Here is an 18,065-nt window from a genome sequence, read left to right on the forward strand (position 1 = left end):
TTAAAAACATGGATATGCAAGTGATATATCTGGATAAATTAAAAAATTTTAATGCATCAGTAATATCTCATTAATATCAATTAAATCATAGCTTTCATCCCAAATTCTTTTTAAAGCAATTTTAGGAAAATATTTTTATATGTACATTTAATGATTTAAGTACGCAAATTCTTTATCTATACATTAAAAGAATATAAATTATTAGATACATGTCTACTTAGACTTCTCAACAATACTATGTAAAAATTAAAAGAAGGGGTTAAATTCATGTTATTGCATACAAAATTCACTTCTTGCCAAAGTTAACATTTAACTCTGAGCTGTTCAAGAATACCCAAAAGAGTCAAAGTTTGCATTTTAGATCTTTCATACACCTTCCAAATACAATGAAAGCACTCTAGCAGAATTCAGACTGCTGTTTTTACTAATATAGGTGTATGCTGACATTTTTTTGGTGGTGGCGGTGGTGGTGATTTGCTTCAAAGAATCACAAAAAGTTGGCATAAATCTGAGCACTCACAAAATCTTAGTTTAATAAGTATGGGAAAAGTAAAATATCTAATAAATATTTGAAAACCCTGGTTTCTGAAGAGTTTAGATAAAGATTGTTTTCATTATAATATAATCTGGTTGGTATTCCTTTAAATACTGATGTACTCCAAAATAATTATTTGATTTCCATGCTTTTTTTTCAGACACACATTTGCTTTATGCGATTCTTTCTTTACAGACTCAGACAACCAAAACAGATTCAACCCAAAGCAGGGACTGAAAGAATGTAAGAGATTTGTCCAAAAACTGGGAATCAATTGAATCCTTCTAACCCATTTCCATCAGGACTCCTTGCCTCTGTAAAGGCAGACGGGAAGTCGATCTGTCTTCAGGCAGGAAAACAACTCAACTGAAGTTTAACATTTTACAAGAGAAATTCTTCCACCCTGCCTTAGGAGGGAAGGGTGGAGAACCTGCCATTACACAGGACACTCCACCCTCAGCGACATCCCCTTGATTAATTATGTAACCAGATCTGTTTCGTCCTTATCAATTTACCAATCAGGTAATCGCAGCTTTTCCTGACGCTTGAGGAGAGTCCTAAGGCACTTACTTAGTACACTTGTTTTGCACAGCATTAATGTGACAAGATTTAACTTGGGGTGCAAGTTAATATTTTTCCCAAAAGATTTTTAAAAAGCTATTGTTTTAGCATGAAAGCCTTACAGATATAAATCCTGACTACTGATGCTTCATAAAGTCTTACATAAGTCAGGGAGTATATGAAAAAAGTGGATAAAGAGGAAACTTCAAATTTATAGTATAAGAACAAGTCAAACTATTAGCATTTTAATCTGTATAACCGAGTGGTGAATACAGCAAAAATGAATAATTTGTGGTTAGCACAAACCAGCTGAATTCTTGAAATGCACAGCTATTCTTCAGCCCACAATGCACAGAAATTCTTCAGCCCACAAATGCTGCAAAATAGGCATTTGGACCTCTAAGTTTGTTCTCAAACTGGAGAAGCGCAGAAATTTCATTTGAATCTTCTTTCACTTACTTCCATCTGTTTCCTGGAATATCAAGGCTTAGAGCAAGTTCTAAAGCTTTATCTTACATAAGAGCTGGGTGATTAATATATCAATCGTGGCCTCACCTGTCACTGAAATAGTTATCAGGCTTCAAGTAATTATTTTGTCTCTAAATTCTAAACTTGAGGGTAAATGGTTATTTGCTTTTGCTCTTATTCTTTTCCCTTTTTATCATGAAAATTGTCAACATATGGAAAAGCTGCAAGCATTTTACAACAAATACCTGCATACCTTTCATAAGTGTGTGTGTATGTACATATATTGTTTTTCTTATTTATTTATTTATTTTTGCTAGACTATTCTTAAGTAAGTTGCAGACACCAGGATATTTCATGCTTAAATGTTGCAGGATGCACTTCTTGAGAATAAGGATCCTCTACATAACCACAACATAACTATTACTTTTAAAAATCCTGACGCCATGCCACCACCAATATCAACTAAATCAAAATCTGGAAGAGGATGCCAGGCATCAGTTTTTAAAAACTCCCAGGTGATTCAATGTACAACAAAGTTGACAACCACTGTTTACAGATGGATTAAATTCAAGCTAAACATTTTCAAGAAAGAAAAAATTGTCTTTGTTTCTTAATATGCATAGGAATGTGCTAGTCTTTTGGTTTAGCAGATCTAAATTATAGATTTCAGGTCAGAGCATTACAATAATTTATATTTCCTTAAGTTTTTCTTATCATGTTAAATACTTTTAAAATATTTCTTTAATATAAATGTATTTGATCTTCATTTCAGTTTCTTCTGTATTATAATTTGAAATGCATAAAATACGTAGTTATATAAATTCCAAATATATTTATCTCTTAAGCTAAATGACTTTAAACAAAAAATACTTATACATATGTTATTTCATAAAATGTTTATTAAATCAGATACGAATCCTAGCATATGAAACATAAAGCTTCTTCATAATCTTTCCCACAAATTTCACATTTATAAGTATAAAATTTCCAGCAAGCAAAAATCAAAATCTAAACCTAATACATGTTAATATTTTGACAGATAACATTCTTGCATTTGTTAAAAATCTTGATGTTTCTTACAACAAAGCATTATCCCTAAGTAAATAAAAATAATTTTTACTCATAACAAATTATTCCTTCATTTTATTGTAGTTTCCTTGTCAGTATTCAGACTAGCATTAGCCTAAAGGGTATTTCCAGAATTCTTCAACACCTATTAATTACCTTTATTTTTGTCTTCTGACTCTTAAACTGTTGTAGAATATCCAAGCAAGGAAAGAAGGCATTAAGCGTTTAGAAACAGCCCTTAGATATTTATGTCCGTTCTTTAGTGTCAGAGTCAAAGCAAGCGATGCATAAACTGATTATTTTTAAGAAATGAATCAAACCAGTTCAAAGTGAGATAAATTACATATTTTGACTGAAATAGAAGTCACAAGACCTGAATTCTAGGCTATAATGAGCAGGCCTCTTTCTCTCCCTGGGCCTCAGGTGTCGCCTCTGTTAATGAAGGGTAGCTATGCTAAAGATTCCCAGACTTTCCCAGTTCTTGGTATTATTAGTGTCTCGGTAATTTTTTCATGTAGTCGCAGGCTAAAAGAAACACCTAACAATTCCATTTATTAAGTAGTTAGGTCCAAACGTATCATGTATGTCTGTCCTTACAACTTAGTAGCTATCTAAAAAAAATAATTCACATACATTTTTAAAAAAATTATATCATTCTTAATGGGATGTGTATGTCTGTCGGGCACTTTACACCTTCTCAAACCTCACTTCCTTTCCCACACTCATTTTACCATGGTCCTTGTGTTTTATAATAGCAACTTACAAAAACCCAGCCTCAGGAAGATAAGATGCCATCAAAAGGAACAAGTATAATTTAATGTGGAAGTTCTTAACTACCTGGAGCTAGTGGTTTGCATGGTGTCCAAATGATGTCACTGTGTTGACCTTGAAAATGTAACTATCCCATGTTGGTGCCCCTTTGAGTTTGTTGGGGTGCCCTTGGGGTGCCTCAGTACACAGTTTGTGAAGCATGGGCTGTGATCTAAGATATTTGATATAACTATAATGTGTGATCTAAGTTGTAGAAGCAGAGTATGACTGAAATAGATCATTCTGAAGGCCTACAGTAAGGAGCTGCAGGATTGAAGAGGAGGCAAAAATTGTGATAAATGTTCTGTCTGCATGGAATGCACCTCCTTCCCTACTTTACTGACAAAATGCCTACCTATGCCGCAGAATTCAGATGGAGCTTCTTCAGGGCAACCTCTCCTAACCAAGTCAAATTCACCTACCACACATTCTCAGAGTACACATTTCATAGTACTGATTACAGCTGCAATTAGACATCTAGTTGTACAGCTACTTGATTAATTCTTGTCTCTCTCACTAGAATGTAAATCCTAAGAGGCTAGGAATATGTCTGATATCACAACTGTATCTCACAGTGTCTGGTATATTATAGGAGTTAAAACCTCACAGAATAAAATGAATGAAGGCATGTACTGTAACAGAATAGGGTACCACTCAGTTTAGTTATTTTCCTTTATTCTAAAACAGCTATTATTTATAATAGCATTCCTTAAACGTACTTCTTTGTCTCATAATATTTAGCAAGAAAAAGGAACCCATAGACATATAGTTGCATCAGAAAGTCATCTCACCTCAACTAAATAAAAGGATAATGGTGCTTTGGATAAGGCAGTCAAATACTCATAAACATTTATAGGGAAATTAATTGTTATAAGAAAAAATCATGTTATTACATAAAAATTGCTCAGAGAAATTTTAAAAATTTTAGTGATGGCCACAAACCACACTTTGAGAACCATGTTCTACAGTGGTGCTATTAGAACAGAAAGTGATAGTTTCTAGGAAGCAGCACCTCATTCTTTTTTCTTCTTTTTTTGGTAATGGCATTATACTAGAAAGACTGATTTTATTGACATACTAAGCAAAAATTTCAAGGGAAGTGCATGGTGTCACTATTAAAATAAAACGAATTCTGAAAATCTTATTGATATTCTATTCTAATCTTGGTACACCAAGATCAATTACTAAACTAATTCTAATATAGTATAGCATGATAAGATTTCTGGATTATGAAAACAGTCCTAAAGTAAAAAACAAAATAAGGGTACGGAAGTAGGACAAAATAAGATAGAGAATGATTGTACCAAATAACCAAAAACCTTAAAAAGGTGGACATTTTTTTAAAACACTAAATTAAGATTGATTCATGCAATTCAGTACATTTAGTATATCCCTTTTCTGAAAAGGAACTTTAAGCTACAGAATCAATAAATTATGTTTTGACATGCATTTTTCATCCTTAAAGTTCCTATGCTAGGAGGAAATTATTTCTTTAGACTTTATACATTTTAGATAGAATGGCTATGAATAAGAATACAGAGATGAAGAAATCAAGGAGAAAGTATGACAGAGACTACGGTTAACTCTGTGCCCCTGGAATTGCTAATTCATGAACAGCGAACTCCCCGCCATGCACCGTCTTCTTTGGGAGCTTGCTCCATCCTTTGCCTTAAACTGAAAACTGGCTCTCCCTGAGGCTGTTATCTCCCATACGGTACCTAATTATTTTTTCTCATCATACATCCAAGATATAGGGTTAATGTCCACCTAGTTCCCTGTTGCCACATCCTGCATCACTTTTACTTTATAGTCTTATAAAATTACAATAAAACAAAAACCATCAACCACAAAACACATCTGCTCCTTCGTCAGTCTTGCTACCCTCCTCATCACATCTTCATCTTTCTGATCCAAAAGTACCCCAGCCCACTCCATCTCACCCACCATCATCTCTTCCTCCAGCTTCTGTAGAGCAATACTCCTCAAACTTCACGTACATTTGAATCACCTGGGAGATCATGTTAAATTCAGATTCTGACTCAGTAAGGATACCAGAGGTTCTGCATTTCCTATCACTTCCATGAGAAGCTGTGGACCACTTTGAAGAGGAAAGCACTACAGGAGTTCTTTCTGCTATTATCTAATCTAATAATCCTAATTCCCCCTTTCTTCTTTGGCACTCATTCCCTCCTGCCTTTACTATTTTTAATTAGTATCTATTGTTCCTTTACTATTCTTTGTCTTTCTCACGCGGTCTCAAGCTCTCCCTCGTCTCTCAACTGCTTAAGTATCCTTCATTAAAAACCAAACCAAACCAAACCCTAATTTAACCCTTTACTCCCCCTAGCTACCATTCTAGGTCTCTCCCTTTCACAGCCAAACTTTTAAAGAAAGAACTGTCTGTGCTTGCTGATGTCATTTCTTCATCTCCAATTCAATGCTGCACCCACTTCAATCTGACTTGCAGGGCCACCAGCCCACCAACATAGCGTTCACTAGAGTCACCGATGACCTCGTGTTGAGAAGCCAAAAAAGACGTTTTCAGTTCTCATCTCATTTGAACCTCTCAACAACATTCACTACTGTGAACCACTCCCAACACTCTTCCTCTTTGGCCTCCATAACACGATAGTTCCTTTACTTTCCTGTGATCATTCTAGCAACTCTTTTCATTCAGTTTTATGGGACCATCATCTTCTATCCAGCAATTAGATATTACATATTGAAGTTCTTTGGGGCCCACTCCTTCTTTTCTAGTATATATTCGCACCCTACAACCTCCACATTCTCATCACCTAAATGCAAATGACTTCTGAATTTATATCTCCAGTTTATACATCCTCTTTGAGTTACAAGTATATTCATGGCCTACTTGACATCTTCTCTTAGCTATCTCAAATGTGCTTCAACCATTAGAGATCCAAAGCTAACTTAATATTTTCCCACCAGTACATGCCATTATCACATAGCCAGATACATAGTTCAGAACACTATTATTGTGTTTTTGACACATCCTCTTCCCTCACTGTCATAAATCTACTCCATCTTCCAAGATGCCCCAAATATCTATGGAATCTATCAATTTTCTCCATCTCCACCATCACCTCCATCCTAGTGTCAATAATTGTCATCTCTTGGCTGGGCTACTGCAAATGGTTTCCTAGAGTATTACTTCCACCCATTCCACCCTGCTCCTCCTTCTTTAATCTGTTCTACATCCTGCAGATACAGTGATATTTTTGAAACACACATTTGATCATTTGTACCTTTCTCCCCCGCTCATATTGAACTTGTTTTAGTCCCTCATACCTGCCAGGGTCCTTCCCACTAAAGGGACATTGCTTGTACCCTTTCATTGGCTTGGAGTGCTCTTCCCCTGCTTTCTCCCAAGTAACCCTACTTTATCCTTCAGACCTCAGCTCAATCACCATCTATCTTTGCCTCAATGACAAGGTCAAGTTTATCTACTACCAGATTATACTGAGTCATGTACTTCTCCATTATAGTATTCCCTGAAAGCACACGACATTTCTGGGTTTGTTCTTTTACTATTTTTGGTGAGGAAGACTGGCCCTGAGCTAACATCCGTTGCCAAGCTTCCTCTTTTTGCTTGAGGAAGATTGTCCCTTAGCTAACATCTGTACCAATCTCCCTCTGTTTTATATGTGGGACACCACCACATCATGGCTTGACAAGTGGTGTATAGGTCTGTGCCCCGGATCTAAACCCGTGAACCCTGAGCCACTGAAGCAGAGTGAGCAAACTTAACCACTATGCCACCAGGAATGCCTGGACATTTCTGTTTTTGTTCACCATTGTCCCCTCAGTCCTAGAACAATTCCTGTTACATAGGGGTTACCCTCAAATCTCTCGATTGAATTAATGTGTGGAGGGGATAATATCAGTTTAGGAATCCCACATGGTATGGCATCTGAGCTAGGCACTCTCTCTCTGCTATTATTGAAGAATAAAGTGGAGGGAGATGAATTAGGGATATTGCAGAGAACAAAATTTAATAGTATTTCTTGGCTCCCGCCTGGGGAAGTAGTGGTTAAGATCCTGTGCTCTGCTTTGGCGGCCAGGGCTCACTGGTTCAGATCACAGGCGTGGACTTAACACCACTGACCAAGCCACACTGTGGCAGCATCCCACATAAAATAAAGGAAGACTGGCACAGATGTTAGCTGAAGGCCAGTCTTTCACACCTCATCTCTCCCCTCCGCCCCCCATTTAATAGTTTTTGCTGGAATAGTTAGAAAATTTGGAATATTTAGAATTTGGAATATTTCCATTCTGGAAAATTTAGAATTTGGAATTAGAAATTAGAAATTAAAATTACAAATATTTCTAATTTGGAATATTTAGAATATTTGGAAAATTTAATAGCATTTGCTGGAATATTTAGACATAAGTATCAGACAAGTTGAACATGATTCATAGGTTGATGTGGAGAATGGTAGAGCCAATGACAAAGGTTCAGCTAAAGAAAATGATGAGTTTAATTTATTGATGCGCCGAAGTGGAGGTAACAAATTTACCAGGTGGAAACAGCTTGAAGTCATTTTAAAACGTTGGAATGGGTATGGTGTGAGATGTCATCCAGATATCTTAATCTGGACGCCCTTCTGCTCCTGAAAAGCAGACATTCTCCTCTGTGTTCACTATCTTGGTTAACAGCACAGAATTCTTGTCAGAAATCTTGAAGCCGTTTGAGATTGCTCTCTCTTCCCCTATTTTCTTATCCTTTTCTATCATCATCTGAATCTTCTCTCTTCTCTCCATCCCCACTGCCACTTCCCGGGGCTTTCGCCCGGACTATTTCACCAACTGCTGAACTACTCTCTGTGCATCCACTACTGCTCTCCTGTAATCGTTTGCCCTTTCCTCCTAGAGTGACTTTTCCAAGAAACCAGAACGTCATTTTTCCCGCTAAGTATCTTTAAAAGGTTTCCAATGCCTACAGAATAAAATCCAAACTCTTTATCAAGGCTCTATGATTTGATCATAGAATTCCAGAACTTCACTTCTATCTCCTCTGTCCAACCATACCAAACTACTTATCCCCAAATGCCACGTGCTTCCCTTCTTCCTTGCTTCTTTCCTTTCAACCTTATTGAAATAACAAAGTTATTCTGGCTAAGGAAGAGATATATTGTTTAGGATGGAGACAAGAAAAAAAAGCGCCAAGGAAACTCCTAGCCTTCTAACTCAGATGTGGCCTCCTGAAGCCTTCCCCTCTAGGAAAATTGAGAGTCCCACTGGTTATCCGCCAGCTCACTGCAATCCTTAGCCAAAGGTTAGCTGAGTCACTGACTCTCACATAGGTGAAGTTAAGCTCACTATCCGGCATGTCTATCCTTGAGATAATCTAGCTACAAAACGTTTGGCCACAAGACGTAACCTGTTGTCACACCTCTTTCCGGGCTGCAAACGTGGCCACGGAACGCTACTCCACGACCTCAAGAAGATGGCTACTGGGAGGTGTCGTTACGTCTTACGTAACCACGTGCACGGAGGGTGGGGCCCTCACGGGAGACGGAGTGGAAGGGCGGGGCCAATCGGGAGGGGCGGGGCCACGAGGGGCTGGGCGGGGCCGGAGAGGGGTCGGGGGCGCTGCTGCTATTCAGCCGGTGCGCGCGGCGGCGGGAGGCAACGCCGTGCGGGTGCACTCGACGCTCCATCCCCGGAGCGTGCCCAGGACCACTGGCGCAGACCAGGGGCAGCTGCGTAGCAGAGCGGAAGCTGGTGGCACCGGGAGTGGCGGCCGGAGTCCGAGCACCGCGGGCGGGAAGCACCCAGGATCGGGGAAGCCCCAGGAGCAGCGCGGCGGCGCCTCCCTTACCCGAGGGGCCGCGGCGACGGTCACGGGGCGCGGCGGCACCGCGCGCGACCCAGGCCGGCATTCCAAACAGGCTCCTCCTCCGCCCGGGCCGCCTCACCTGTGGGCAGCGCCGCGCCGCCTCCGCCGGTGTAGAGGGCACCTGCGCCGCCTCGCGCCCCGGTATCCGCCCCTCGCCCTCCGGCGCCAGGCCCGGGCGGCTCACCTGGGCGCGCGGGGTTGCGGGAGCCAAGGCGCGCGGGGCGCGGCGTCTTCGCCACCGCCCGGGGAGGACGCAGGTGGAGCGGCGGGAGCGGCTTCGTGGAACTCGGCGCCGGCCGCCGCCGTCCGAGTCGCCGCCGGGTCCCGGGGACTGGGCCGTCCGCACCCGCGCCCGGGGAGGAGCCGCCGCCGGTCGGGCACCATGAACAGCAGCAGCGCCAACATCACCTACGCCAGTCGCAAGCGGCGGAAGCCAGTGCAGAAAACGTGAGTGGCGGGAGCGCGTCCTCGGCGAGGGGTGGGCGCGCGGGTGCCGGGGGCGGCCGCCCTCCGACCCCAAATCCCCGCGGGCTGGGGATTAGGTCCGTTCCGGACACAGCCCGTGGAATCGAGATTTGGAGGCCGGTTGAGAGACCCAGGCCTTGGCTTTTCCCTTTTTGAATTATTGCATTTTAAAAATTGTCCCGCCTGTCCCCAGCGCACACGCACCCTCTGACACCCCCACCCATTTGCTGCTCTCTTCTCTCTGCTGTGGTCCTAATTTGTTGACAGCTCTGGTCGGCTATGTGGGGCTGGTGGATTACTTAACCTAAGTCCGGCTTGAAATCCCTTTCCACTTTTAATATCCTCATCGGTTAGGTTAGAGGACGGTCATAATTCTCGTTCCCGGTAGGGCGAGATGTTTTAAAGAGCTGAACACGTGCTGTGTGCAGAAAGGGGCTGGGTGCCTCTGAAGGTATTTTTTGGGCCAGTGCACCTGGTTTTCCGTTGGGCTCTTATTTACTTATTTGGCAATAATTTTGTAGCGCTCAATGTGACCATATTGGTAAAATGTAGAGAGATGGTATCAGGTGTGAGTGAGTATAATGGACAGGATACAGTGGGGGATTTGTGTTTTCAGCCACCTTTGTAGGGAGCTTTCGTTTCATTTTTGGGGTAGTGTTAGGGTGTGTAAAATACAAGATTTGGAACTGGAATTATTGAAACAGACGTTTCCTTCTAAGCATCTTTCTCTAATTTGCTTTTCCCCTGCTGCAAAGTTTTGTCAATTCTAATAGAACGATGACAAACTTAGATTTTTTGTTTGTTTTGGTGAGCTATTTGTGTGAGATGGCAAATAACTGTAAAATAATTTTTTTTTCAGAAAAAAATCCGTGCTAGACAGGTTCACTTTTGTTGAGTTGGCTGTATTCATGTGTTTATTCCTATTACTTTACTTCCCATTTTTCAGATTTTCCTAAACAATTTTAAGAACATGTTAAAGGTTTGGTCAGAGCAAGTCAGAAGTATGCATTTTGCTTAAAACTTAGGTCACTAATCCAAACCAGAAAAATAACAGTTTAAGATTTCTATTTAAAATCAGTAACTTGGTTTAAAAGTTTCATTATTCCGGAGCTTTCATTTCCTTTTAGAATTTCAGTGATCACAGTTCTTCAGAACTAGGCTTGGCATTAACAGAGGATATTCATCTATAAATAGACTGATTAAAATTTGGAAGTCTTAGCCTGCAGTGTGGCTGACATTAGGAATACTGCCGAGTCAGCAATTTTCTGTCTTGGCTGTTCTGTGACATTGGTTTACAATACATGCATTTTGTAGAGTGGTTTCTTATATAAAAATGTATTTGCCTAATTTGACTTTAACCTTGATGGTTATTTAACATTGAGAGGCATTACAAATGCCTGTTCTATGTAATTACTAAAACAATAGCATAATACATAATAGAGGTATCATGGGTTTTATGTGTGTGGTCAGAAAACTTGAAGATCTCCCTGATGGATTTTTAAGTTAGTGGGTTTCAGTCAGTGTTGCAAAAGGACCTTAGGTGACTTTTTTAAGAAAAATCAAAAACCTTAATTTTTTATTCATTATAAAGTTTATTTTTGGCTCCTAGTTAACCTTTTATTAAAGATCTTCCCTTTAAACGTATTACATTTTCTTTTTAGGTAACATGTACCTTTTATTATTTCATCTTAACATCTTAATATACTTCCTAAGACTTTAACATATTGTATTTAATAATCTCTTGTACTACAATATAACTAAAACATTTCCCACATTTACCCTCATTTTGTTTTTTTTAGTTAGTATAGACGTTTATCAGATCTTTATTGAGCACCATGCATTACTTCTAATCATATAAATGCATTAAAATGTCACTACATTGCTCCATAAGAAACGCTTAGTGCTGGCATTTACAGAATCATGTGGAATTGTTTATCAATTGTTTTTACCCAAATGAAAAATAGTTAACTTTATAAACAGTTAATCAAAGTTCATTTTAGGAATGTGACCATTAAACTCAATATTAAGTTGAATATGAACTTTTTAGCTAAATTACAGCTTGGAGCTAATGGGGTCTAAAATATGCCAACGTTGTCAGAAAAATACATCTTGTTTAGGCTAAAAATGCTATTGAGATCTATTTAACTTTGACCCCTTAGATGATAGCCATTTTATTTCCTGAAAGAGAAAATATATTGTAGCATAATTATGTGACTGTTAGTAAGATGGCCATTTGAATATACAATTCCATAAAATTTTGGAATCAAGAAGATGACAATTTTAACCTGAAGTTCTTCCAATCGTCAGTTGAATTATATTAAACAAGATAAACTCCCCCTAGTGGCAAGTCTGACATTGAAAATTATCGTATTAGTAGGAAATACATTCTAAATGTGTTAGATTTTATCCCACTAAAGTATCTTGTACCTAGTAGATACTCAGTAAATGTTTCCTTTTTCTTTTTGGAGTAATGAAAGTTAGGAAATTTAAGGATCTGAAGCAACCTTGCATCCGGTACATGTTCTTAAAGAAATTTTCAAAGATACCCTTAGGAATAGATTCTGCTATAATTTTCCTTAAAATGTTGTTCTGTACTTAATAACCTTGATCAAAAATAAAAACAAAACAAAATAAATTTTGTGTGTGTGTGTGAGGAACATTCGTCCTGAGCTAACATATATTGCCAATCCTCCTCTTTTTTCTTCTTGAGGAAAATTAGCCCTGAGCTAACATCTGTGCCAGTCTTCCTCTGCTTTGTATGTAGAATGCCTCCACAGCATGGCTGATGAGTGGAGCAGATCTGCACCTGGCATCCGAACCCCGGCCCGCTGAAACTGAGCACTCAGAACTTTTAACCACTTGGCCACGGGGCTGGCCCCCAAAATACTTTTTACTTAAGTCCTGGTTTTATTTTACTTTCTTTGGAGATGAAAGCATTTTTGTTCATTTGTTTAGTTATCTTGTCTCTTGAAGATAGGTATAGCAGTACTTCAATTTACCGTATTTCTGGAATGTTAGTACTGAATGTTGGCAAATAGTAGGTTTTGAGTAAATGACATTTACACTTGAAAAATTACGTCAGCAATAGTGGTGATCAAGCCAGCAGCCATCATGAAGTGTCAGAACTGGAAATAACTTCCCAACCTTAGCTGATCCTTTTTACTTTGTTAACATACTCATAACATTAATATAATATAAAAGCGTTGTCTTCTTTTCTGTATTTTCTAAATTGTTGTTCATTCTATTTAAACCTCATGAATCTCATTTTATTCTACTACGTAGAATAATGTTTCACTGAAAATGTTTCACTGAAAATGTTTCATATAAATATACTGTGATATTTTCTAAATAGCTTCTAAAATACGCTAAGTTTTTTCAGTTAGATAATTATTTCTCCACCATCATTTTTCTTCAAATAGCTTTACTTAAATAGTTTATACCTAGTGACTATCTTAGAGGCTCTTACGAATTGGAACTATGAAATAAGTCAAAGTGTTTAGTTATGGGTAACATTTATAAAAAATAAATGGCAGGGGCTGGCCCCGTGGCCGAGTGGTTAAGTTCGCGCGCTCCGCTGCAGGCGGCCCAGTGTTTCGTTGGTTCCAATCCTGGGCGCGGACATGGCAACGCTCATCAGACCACGCTGAGGCAGCGTCCCATATGCCACAACTGGAAGAACCCACAGCGAAGAATACACAACTATGTACCGGGGGGCTTTGGGGAGAAAAAGGAAAAAATAAAATCTTTAAAAAAATAAAAAATAAAAAAAAAAAAATAAATGGCAGCAGTAGGTCTAAACTAAAAGGTGAAGTCTACTTCCCTTGCTTTTGCAGACCTGAGCAAGTGATTGACCAGTAAAGCAGGACAGTCAGCACTTACACTGACACTCTCACAGCTAAAATTAGCAGTGCAAAAGCATTTTATAAATTATGAGGACTGCTAATGATAGAAATGAAACAGAGACACAAATTCTAGTCTTTAAATAATTTTTGTCTGTGATTATCACAGACAGTCAATTCTCCTGTGAAACAGTAAGAGGCAGTATATGATTATGTTCTCAATTACGGGTATGGCTGAAATATGCTACTCCACTGGCAAATAAACTTACATCCCACATGCTTATTGATGGATATAATTAAGCAATTACTTGGAAATAAGTACCATGCAAATCTTTAACAATGGTAACTTTCTACTTCCACACTGCTTTTACAATTTACTTTTTTGCATAGTGGTTTAATATAAAAGAACTACTGTTTATTAGTACTCACTGTGCTACAAGCATGCACAGTACCCTACATACATCATCATTTTATTTCATTTTTATAATCGTGGTATGAAAAGGTATTGTTTCAGTTTTCTAGATAGGGACCTGAGGTTCAGATTCACTTGTCAGGTAGTAGATGAAAAAGCTGAGTTTGAATATCGGGTTGCAGGTCTTTGGCTCCAAAGCTTATGTTCTTAACCAGCTCCACGGTACTGCTCAGGTGATGAAGTTCAGTGATGCATATGGCACACCCATATTCTAGGCAGTTCTTTCCTGTCCACTGTTTCTTCTCAAATGGTTAGTGTTCTGAAATAAATTATTTACCATTTCCCATGCATGATTTGTGCTTGCCTATCTGCATACTTGCATTGGCGCCCTTTCCTCCGAGAGTCTTTTCCTCCCTCTGATTGATTTGCTACATATGTCGCCTCCTTTAAAACATTGTTTTCAATGGCTGTGTAGTCCTCTATTCTGTTAATGTTCCACAATTTATTTCGCTATTTTTCTTTTGGGGAAAATTCTGTTATTTCCAGCCTTTTAATATGTTAACTAGTATTTCAGAGAATACCCTTGAGATATATGAATTTCTATGCAAGTTATTAGTTATTTCTGTAGGAAAAATTCTGTAAGTAGAATTTTGGGGTCCAAAGGTAACTTTTAAGGTTGAGTCAAATATTATGCTCTGGAGCATAGTGTCACATTACTCTACAAAAAATTTACATTCCTATTGGTAGCCTGTAGGAGTGCCTATGTCTTTGCATTTTTGCTTTAAAAATATTGTCAGTTTCATAGGCAAGAAAGATGGGGTAGATAATTGAACTTACATGTTGGGATTGTGTGTGGGTGTGCGTGTGTATGTGTGTGTTGTATTAGTAACAGTGTGTGTGCACGCAGACTTTTCTGCTCGAGGTGTCCTTTACATTTTGATTTGCTTTGTCATATATCTTTCAGTTTGCTCTTTTCCCCTTTTTTGATTGAAATATTGTTTTGAAAAGTATTCCTATTAAATACACATGCACATGAAAAAAGTCAATAATATATGTATAATGCTGTCTTAAGTTCAGTGTATTAGGCGTTATCTGTTGGCGTGTTATTTTGATAGCTAAGGTTATTAGCACTATTTCATCTCTCCTTCACCTTTCTTTATCCTCCCAATATAATTTTATCACAATTTTGGATTAAATCCGTTTTCGGTGTTGCATCTATAACTGTAAATATTGTTTACTGCTAAGCAAAGTAATACACTACTGATAACATTTCCTTCTGTGATGTCATTGGTTTCTTTTCTACCAATTTTTCATCTTCATATTATTTATATCTGAGTTTAGCTGTCTCTTAAATTTATTGGAGACAGACTTTGTGTTTCTGTCTCTTTGTTTTCCTTGTTTTTCATGATTTTCGGGAAGAGAAGGGTAGTTGCAAAAAACTACGTACTCTGCCATCATGAGACCAGAAGCGCCTTACCTGTCTTTTAAGACCTGATTTAGATGCCACATCGCCCTGAAATCTTGCCCCATTTCTCTACCTGTCCATGAGCTCTGACTTTCATGACTTTTATGGCACATACGTTATTGAACAAAACATTATGTTTGATTTTGCCTTTTTATAGAATGTATCTCCTCCTAAGTAAGAAAGATAAGCTCTTTAAAGATAGATTTATGTTTTATTTGTCTCTGTAGCAACCAGAGCTTCAAAGTCTGTGCACATAGTAGGTATGTGAGAATTATCTACTAATTTAACAGTTAAGTACCACTTAAAATTTTAATGTTTTCATGATTTTGATATACTAGATATATTTTATGTGAGTTTCAAGGGAAATACTAAAAAAAAAGGTGTACGTTCATAGAAGAAAAGGAAAAAAACGAACATTCTTAATGATTTTTTTTAGGATTTTGGAAGTAACAGTGCTTTCTAGGACATATTTCATGTTCCAGGTTTTCACTGTTAAAGTCTTGTGCTAGAGACTATGTGCTTTTTATACCTTAATAGCTTCTCCTTAGGAGTAGCAAAAAGAAGGGAAAAACCCATCACAGCTGTAGAGTGGCAGCAGGAGAGTGGTCGCCGGAGAATTCTAACTCATTAAAAGTGACTTTTAGCCAAAATTCTCAGAAGTTTTTGTAGATGTTTTTTGCCTCATATAAGGAAATAAAATATCCAGCTGGATTCAGCCTAACAATGATATTTGACTTTGTGTCACAGATCACTTCTCCATTATTACATTAAGCATGTAATTTATGACTGTAAGCATTCAACATTTGTATTCAGAGATAAATAAGTACACACTGAAGCTGCCGTGGGAGGGAAATGAAGAATGAGTGGGTTTAAGAGTTGGGCTTAATTGGGTGTAGTTGGTATGATAGATTTACTGAGGAATACTTCAATTTCCTAGTTGTTGGATTGAGAGTAGTACCATAGTAGATGCAGAGAAGGGAGTGCCCAAATTCTGGAAAATATGAATGAGAGGACATCCAGGTACAGAGCCTGGAAATAAAGATAAACAAGTAGACTGAAGCTGTGGGAGTAGATTAAATCGCTGAGAGGAAAAAGCTGATACAGCAAACGCAGTACTGTGATAGGTAATCTCTGTTAGAAAATGTCACTTTAATCTCATAGGGTTACTGAAACTGTATGTATCTTTGCATGTCATTTGAGGTTTTATGATAAATGTCATATAAAAATATAAACATTTACAATTACAGTAATTTATGATTAAACTAGGTGGTTAAATTTTCCACTTTGTTTCAAACACTGGGCACAAGTGGTGAGCCTAACAGACATTTTAGATTGGGATATTAAAAAGCCTTTAAGATAGCATTCAGACTGGCATTGGACACGCTGTTGGGCCTGTCACCACCAGTACTCACAGCATGCCGGGCTCCTAAAACACAAATATGGCCTGCAGTCAGCTAGAGTCTTGATTTCACAACAATTTTGATTTACAGGTTGGGACAAGATTTTTGAGGTTTAGGTTTAAAAAACTAATAAATTGTTCCTTTGCTTGATGAACAGCTATGGTGTCTCATTTCGGCCGATGTTTGAACACCAGATCTCCAAAATCCAATCTTACAGGGATGTTTGTTTATATTTCAAGTGTAGCCTTCTATTTAAAGCAATTTTTGTCAGTATATTTTGTCATAAACTTAAAGTTAATACAAAAGTAAAAGTATTAGCATAACCCAAGTCAAGTGTGATTGATGTAGGGTTACTCTCTATTTTTTAATTATTCTGTGTATCTTCAATATGTGTGGCTAAGTAGGAAACATTTTCACAAAATATTCTAAATATTTCTCACAAAATCAGTGAAAAAGTGTGTTAAATCTATTACTTTAACAACAGTGGATTTGAAACACCAAGTCCAGTGGGGACTTCTCCGCCCTGACCTTACTTAATTCTCTGTGCATTTGACTTTATTTTGTGGTCTCCAAAATATTCTACCCTGGTTCTTGTCTGTCTTATCATTCCTCCCCTCGCCTCTTCCTCAACCTTGTATCTAAATGTTGGTATCATTGAGGTCTGTCCTCAAGTCTCTTTTTCTCTTAGTTTGGTGTACCTTCCTCTAGGAAATGTCATTGTTATCCTAAGCTACAAACTCCAGTTATTTGCGCCCTCTTCTCACTCAATGTTTTCGTCTCCCTTACTTCCTATACCTAGTCAGTCAGCAAGTCAGTTCAGTTCAGTGAACATTTGAGTCTGGCTATGTACCGGACTTTGCAATAGGCACAAATGCAATGTTTAAGTATCTCAAGCCAGGCCTTACTTACTATTCTTACATCGTTTCCGTTGGTCAGCTCCAGTCATTTCTTTTCTGAATACTCCTAAGCAGTAGACGTTAATCGAGAGTCCACTCTGTGTCAAGTACTATGCTGAGCACTGGGGATACAAAAATACTTGTTTACGTAGTAATAAGAGCAACAGACAAATATAAGCTTATAGGTTACATAACACTTGACTTAGGAAATTTGATCTCATGCTAAATATTCCATAGTGTGCGCAATAATACATTAGAGCTGTGGACAAGTGTCCATTGTGTAAAG

At 38.3% G+C, this 18,065-nt stretch overlaps 1 protein-coding gene across 1 annotated transcript in view; it reads left to right on the top strand.

Annotated features, from left to right (window-relative positions):
• Positions 1-9,613: 9,613 nt before the first annotated feature.
• Positions 9,614-18,065, top strand: part of AHR (aryl hydrocarbon receptor) — a 47,259-nt gene continuing 38,807 nt past the window's right edge. The window contains exon 1 of the mRNA XM_023639324.2: positions 9,614-9,749. Within this exon, the coding sequence (XP_023495092.1) occupies positions 9,685-9,749 (65 nt within the window). The 5' untranslated portion in view covers positions 9,614-9,684. The remainder of the gene's footprint in view (positions 9,750-18,065) is intronic.

Source organism: Equus caballus, chromosome 4 (assembly GCF_041296265.1).
Source record: "Equus caballus isolate H_3958 breed thoroughbred chromosome 4, TB-T2T, whole genome shotgun sequence".
In the NCBI taxonomy this organism is placed as follows: domain Eukaryota; kingdom Metazoa; phylum Chordata; class Mammalia; order Perissodactyla; family Equidae; genus Equus; species Equus caballus.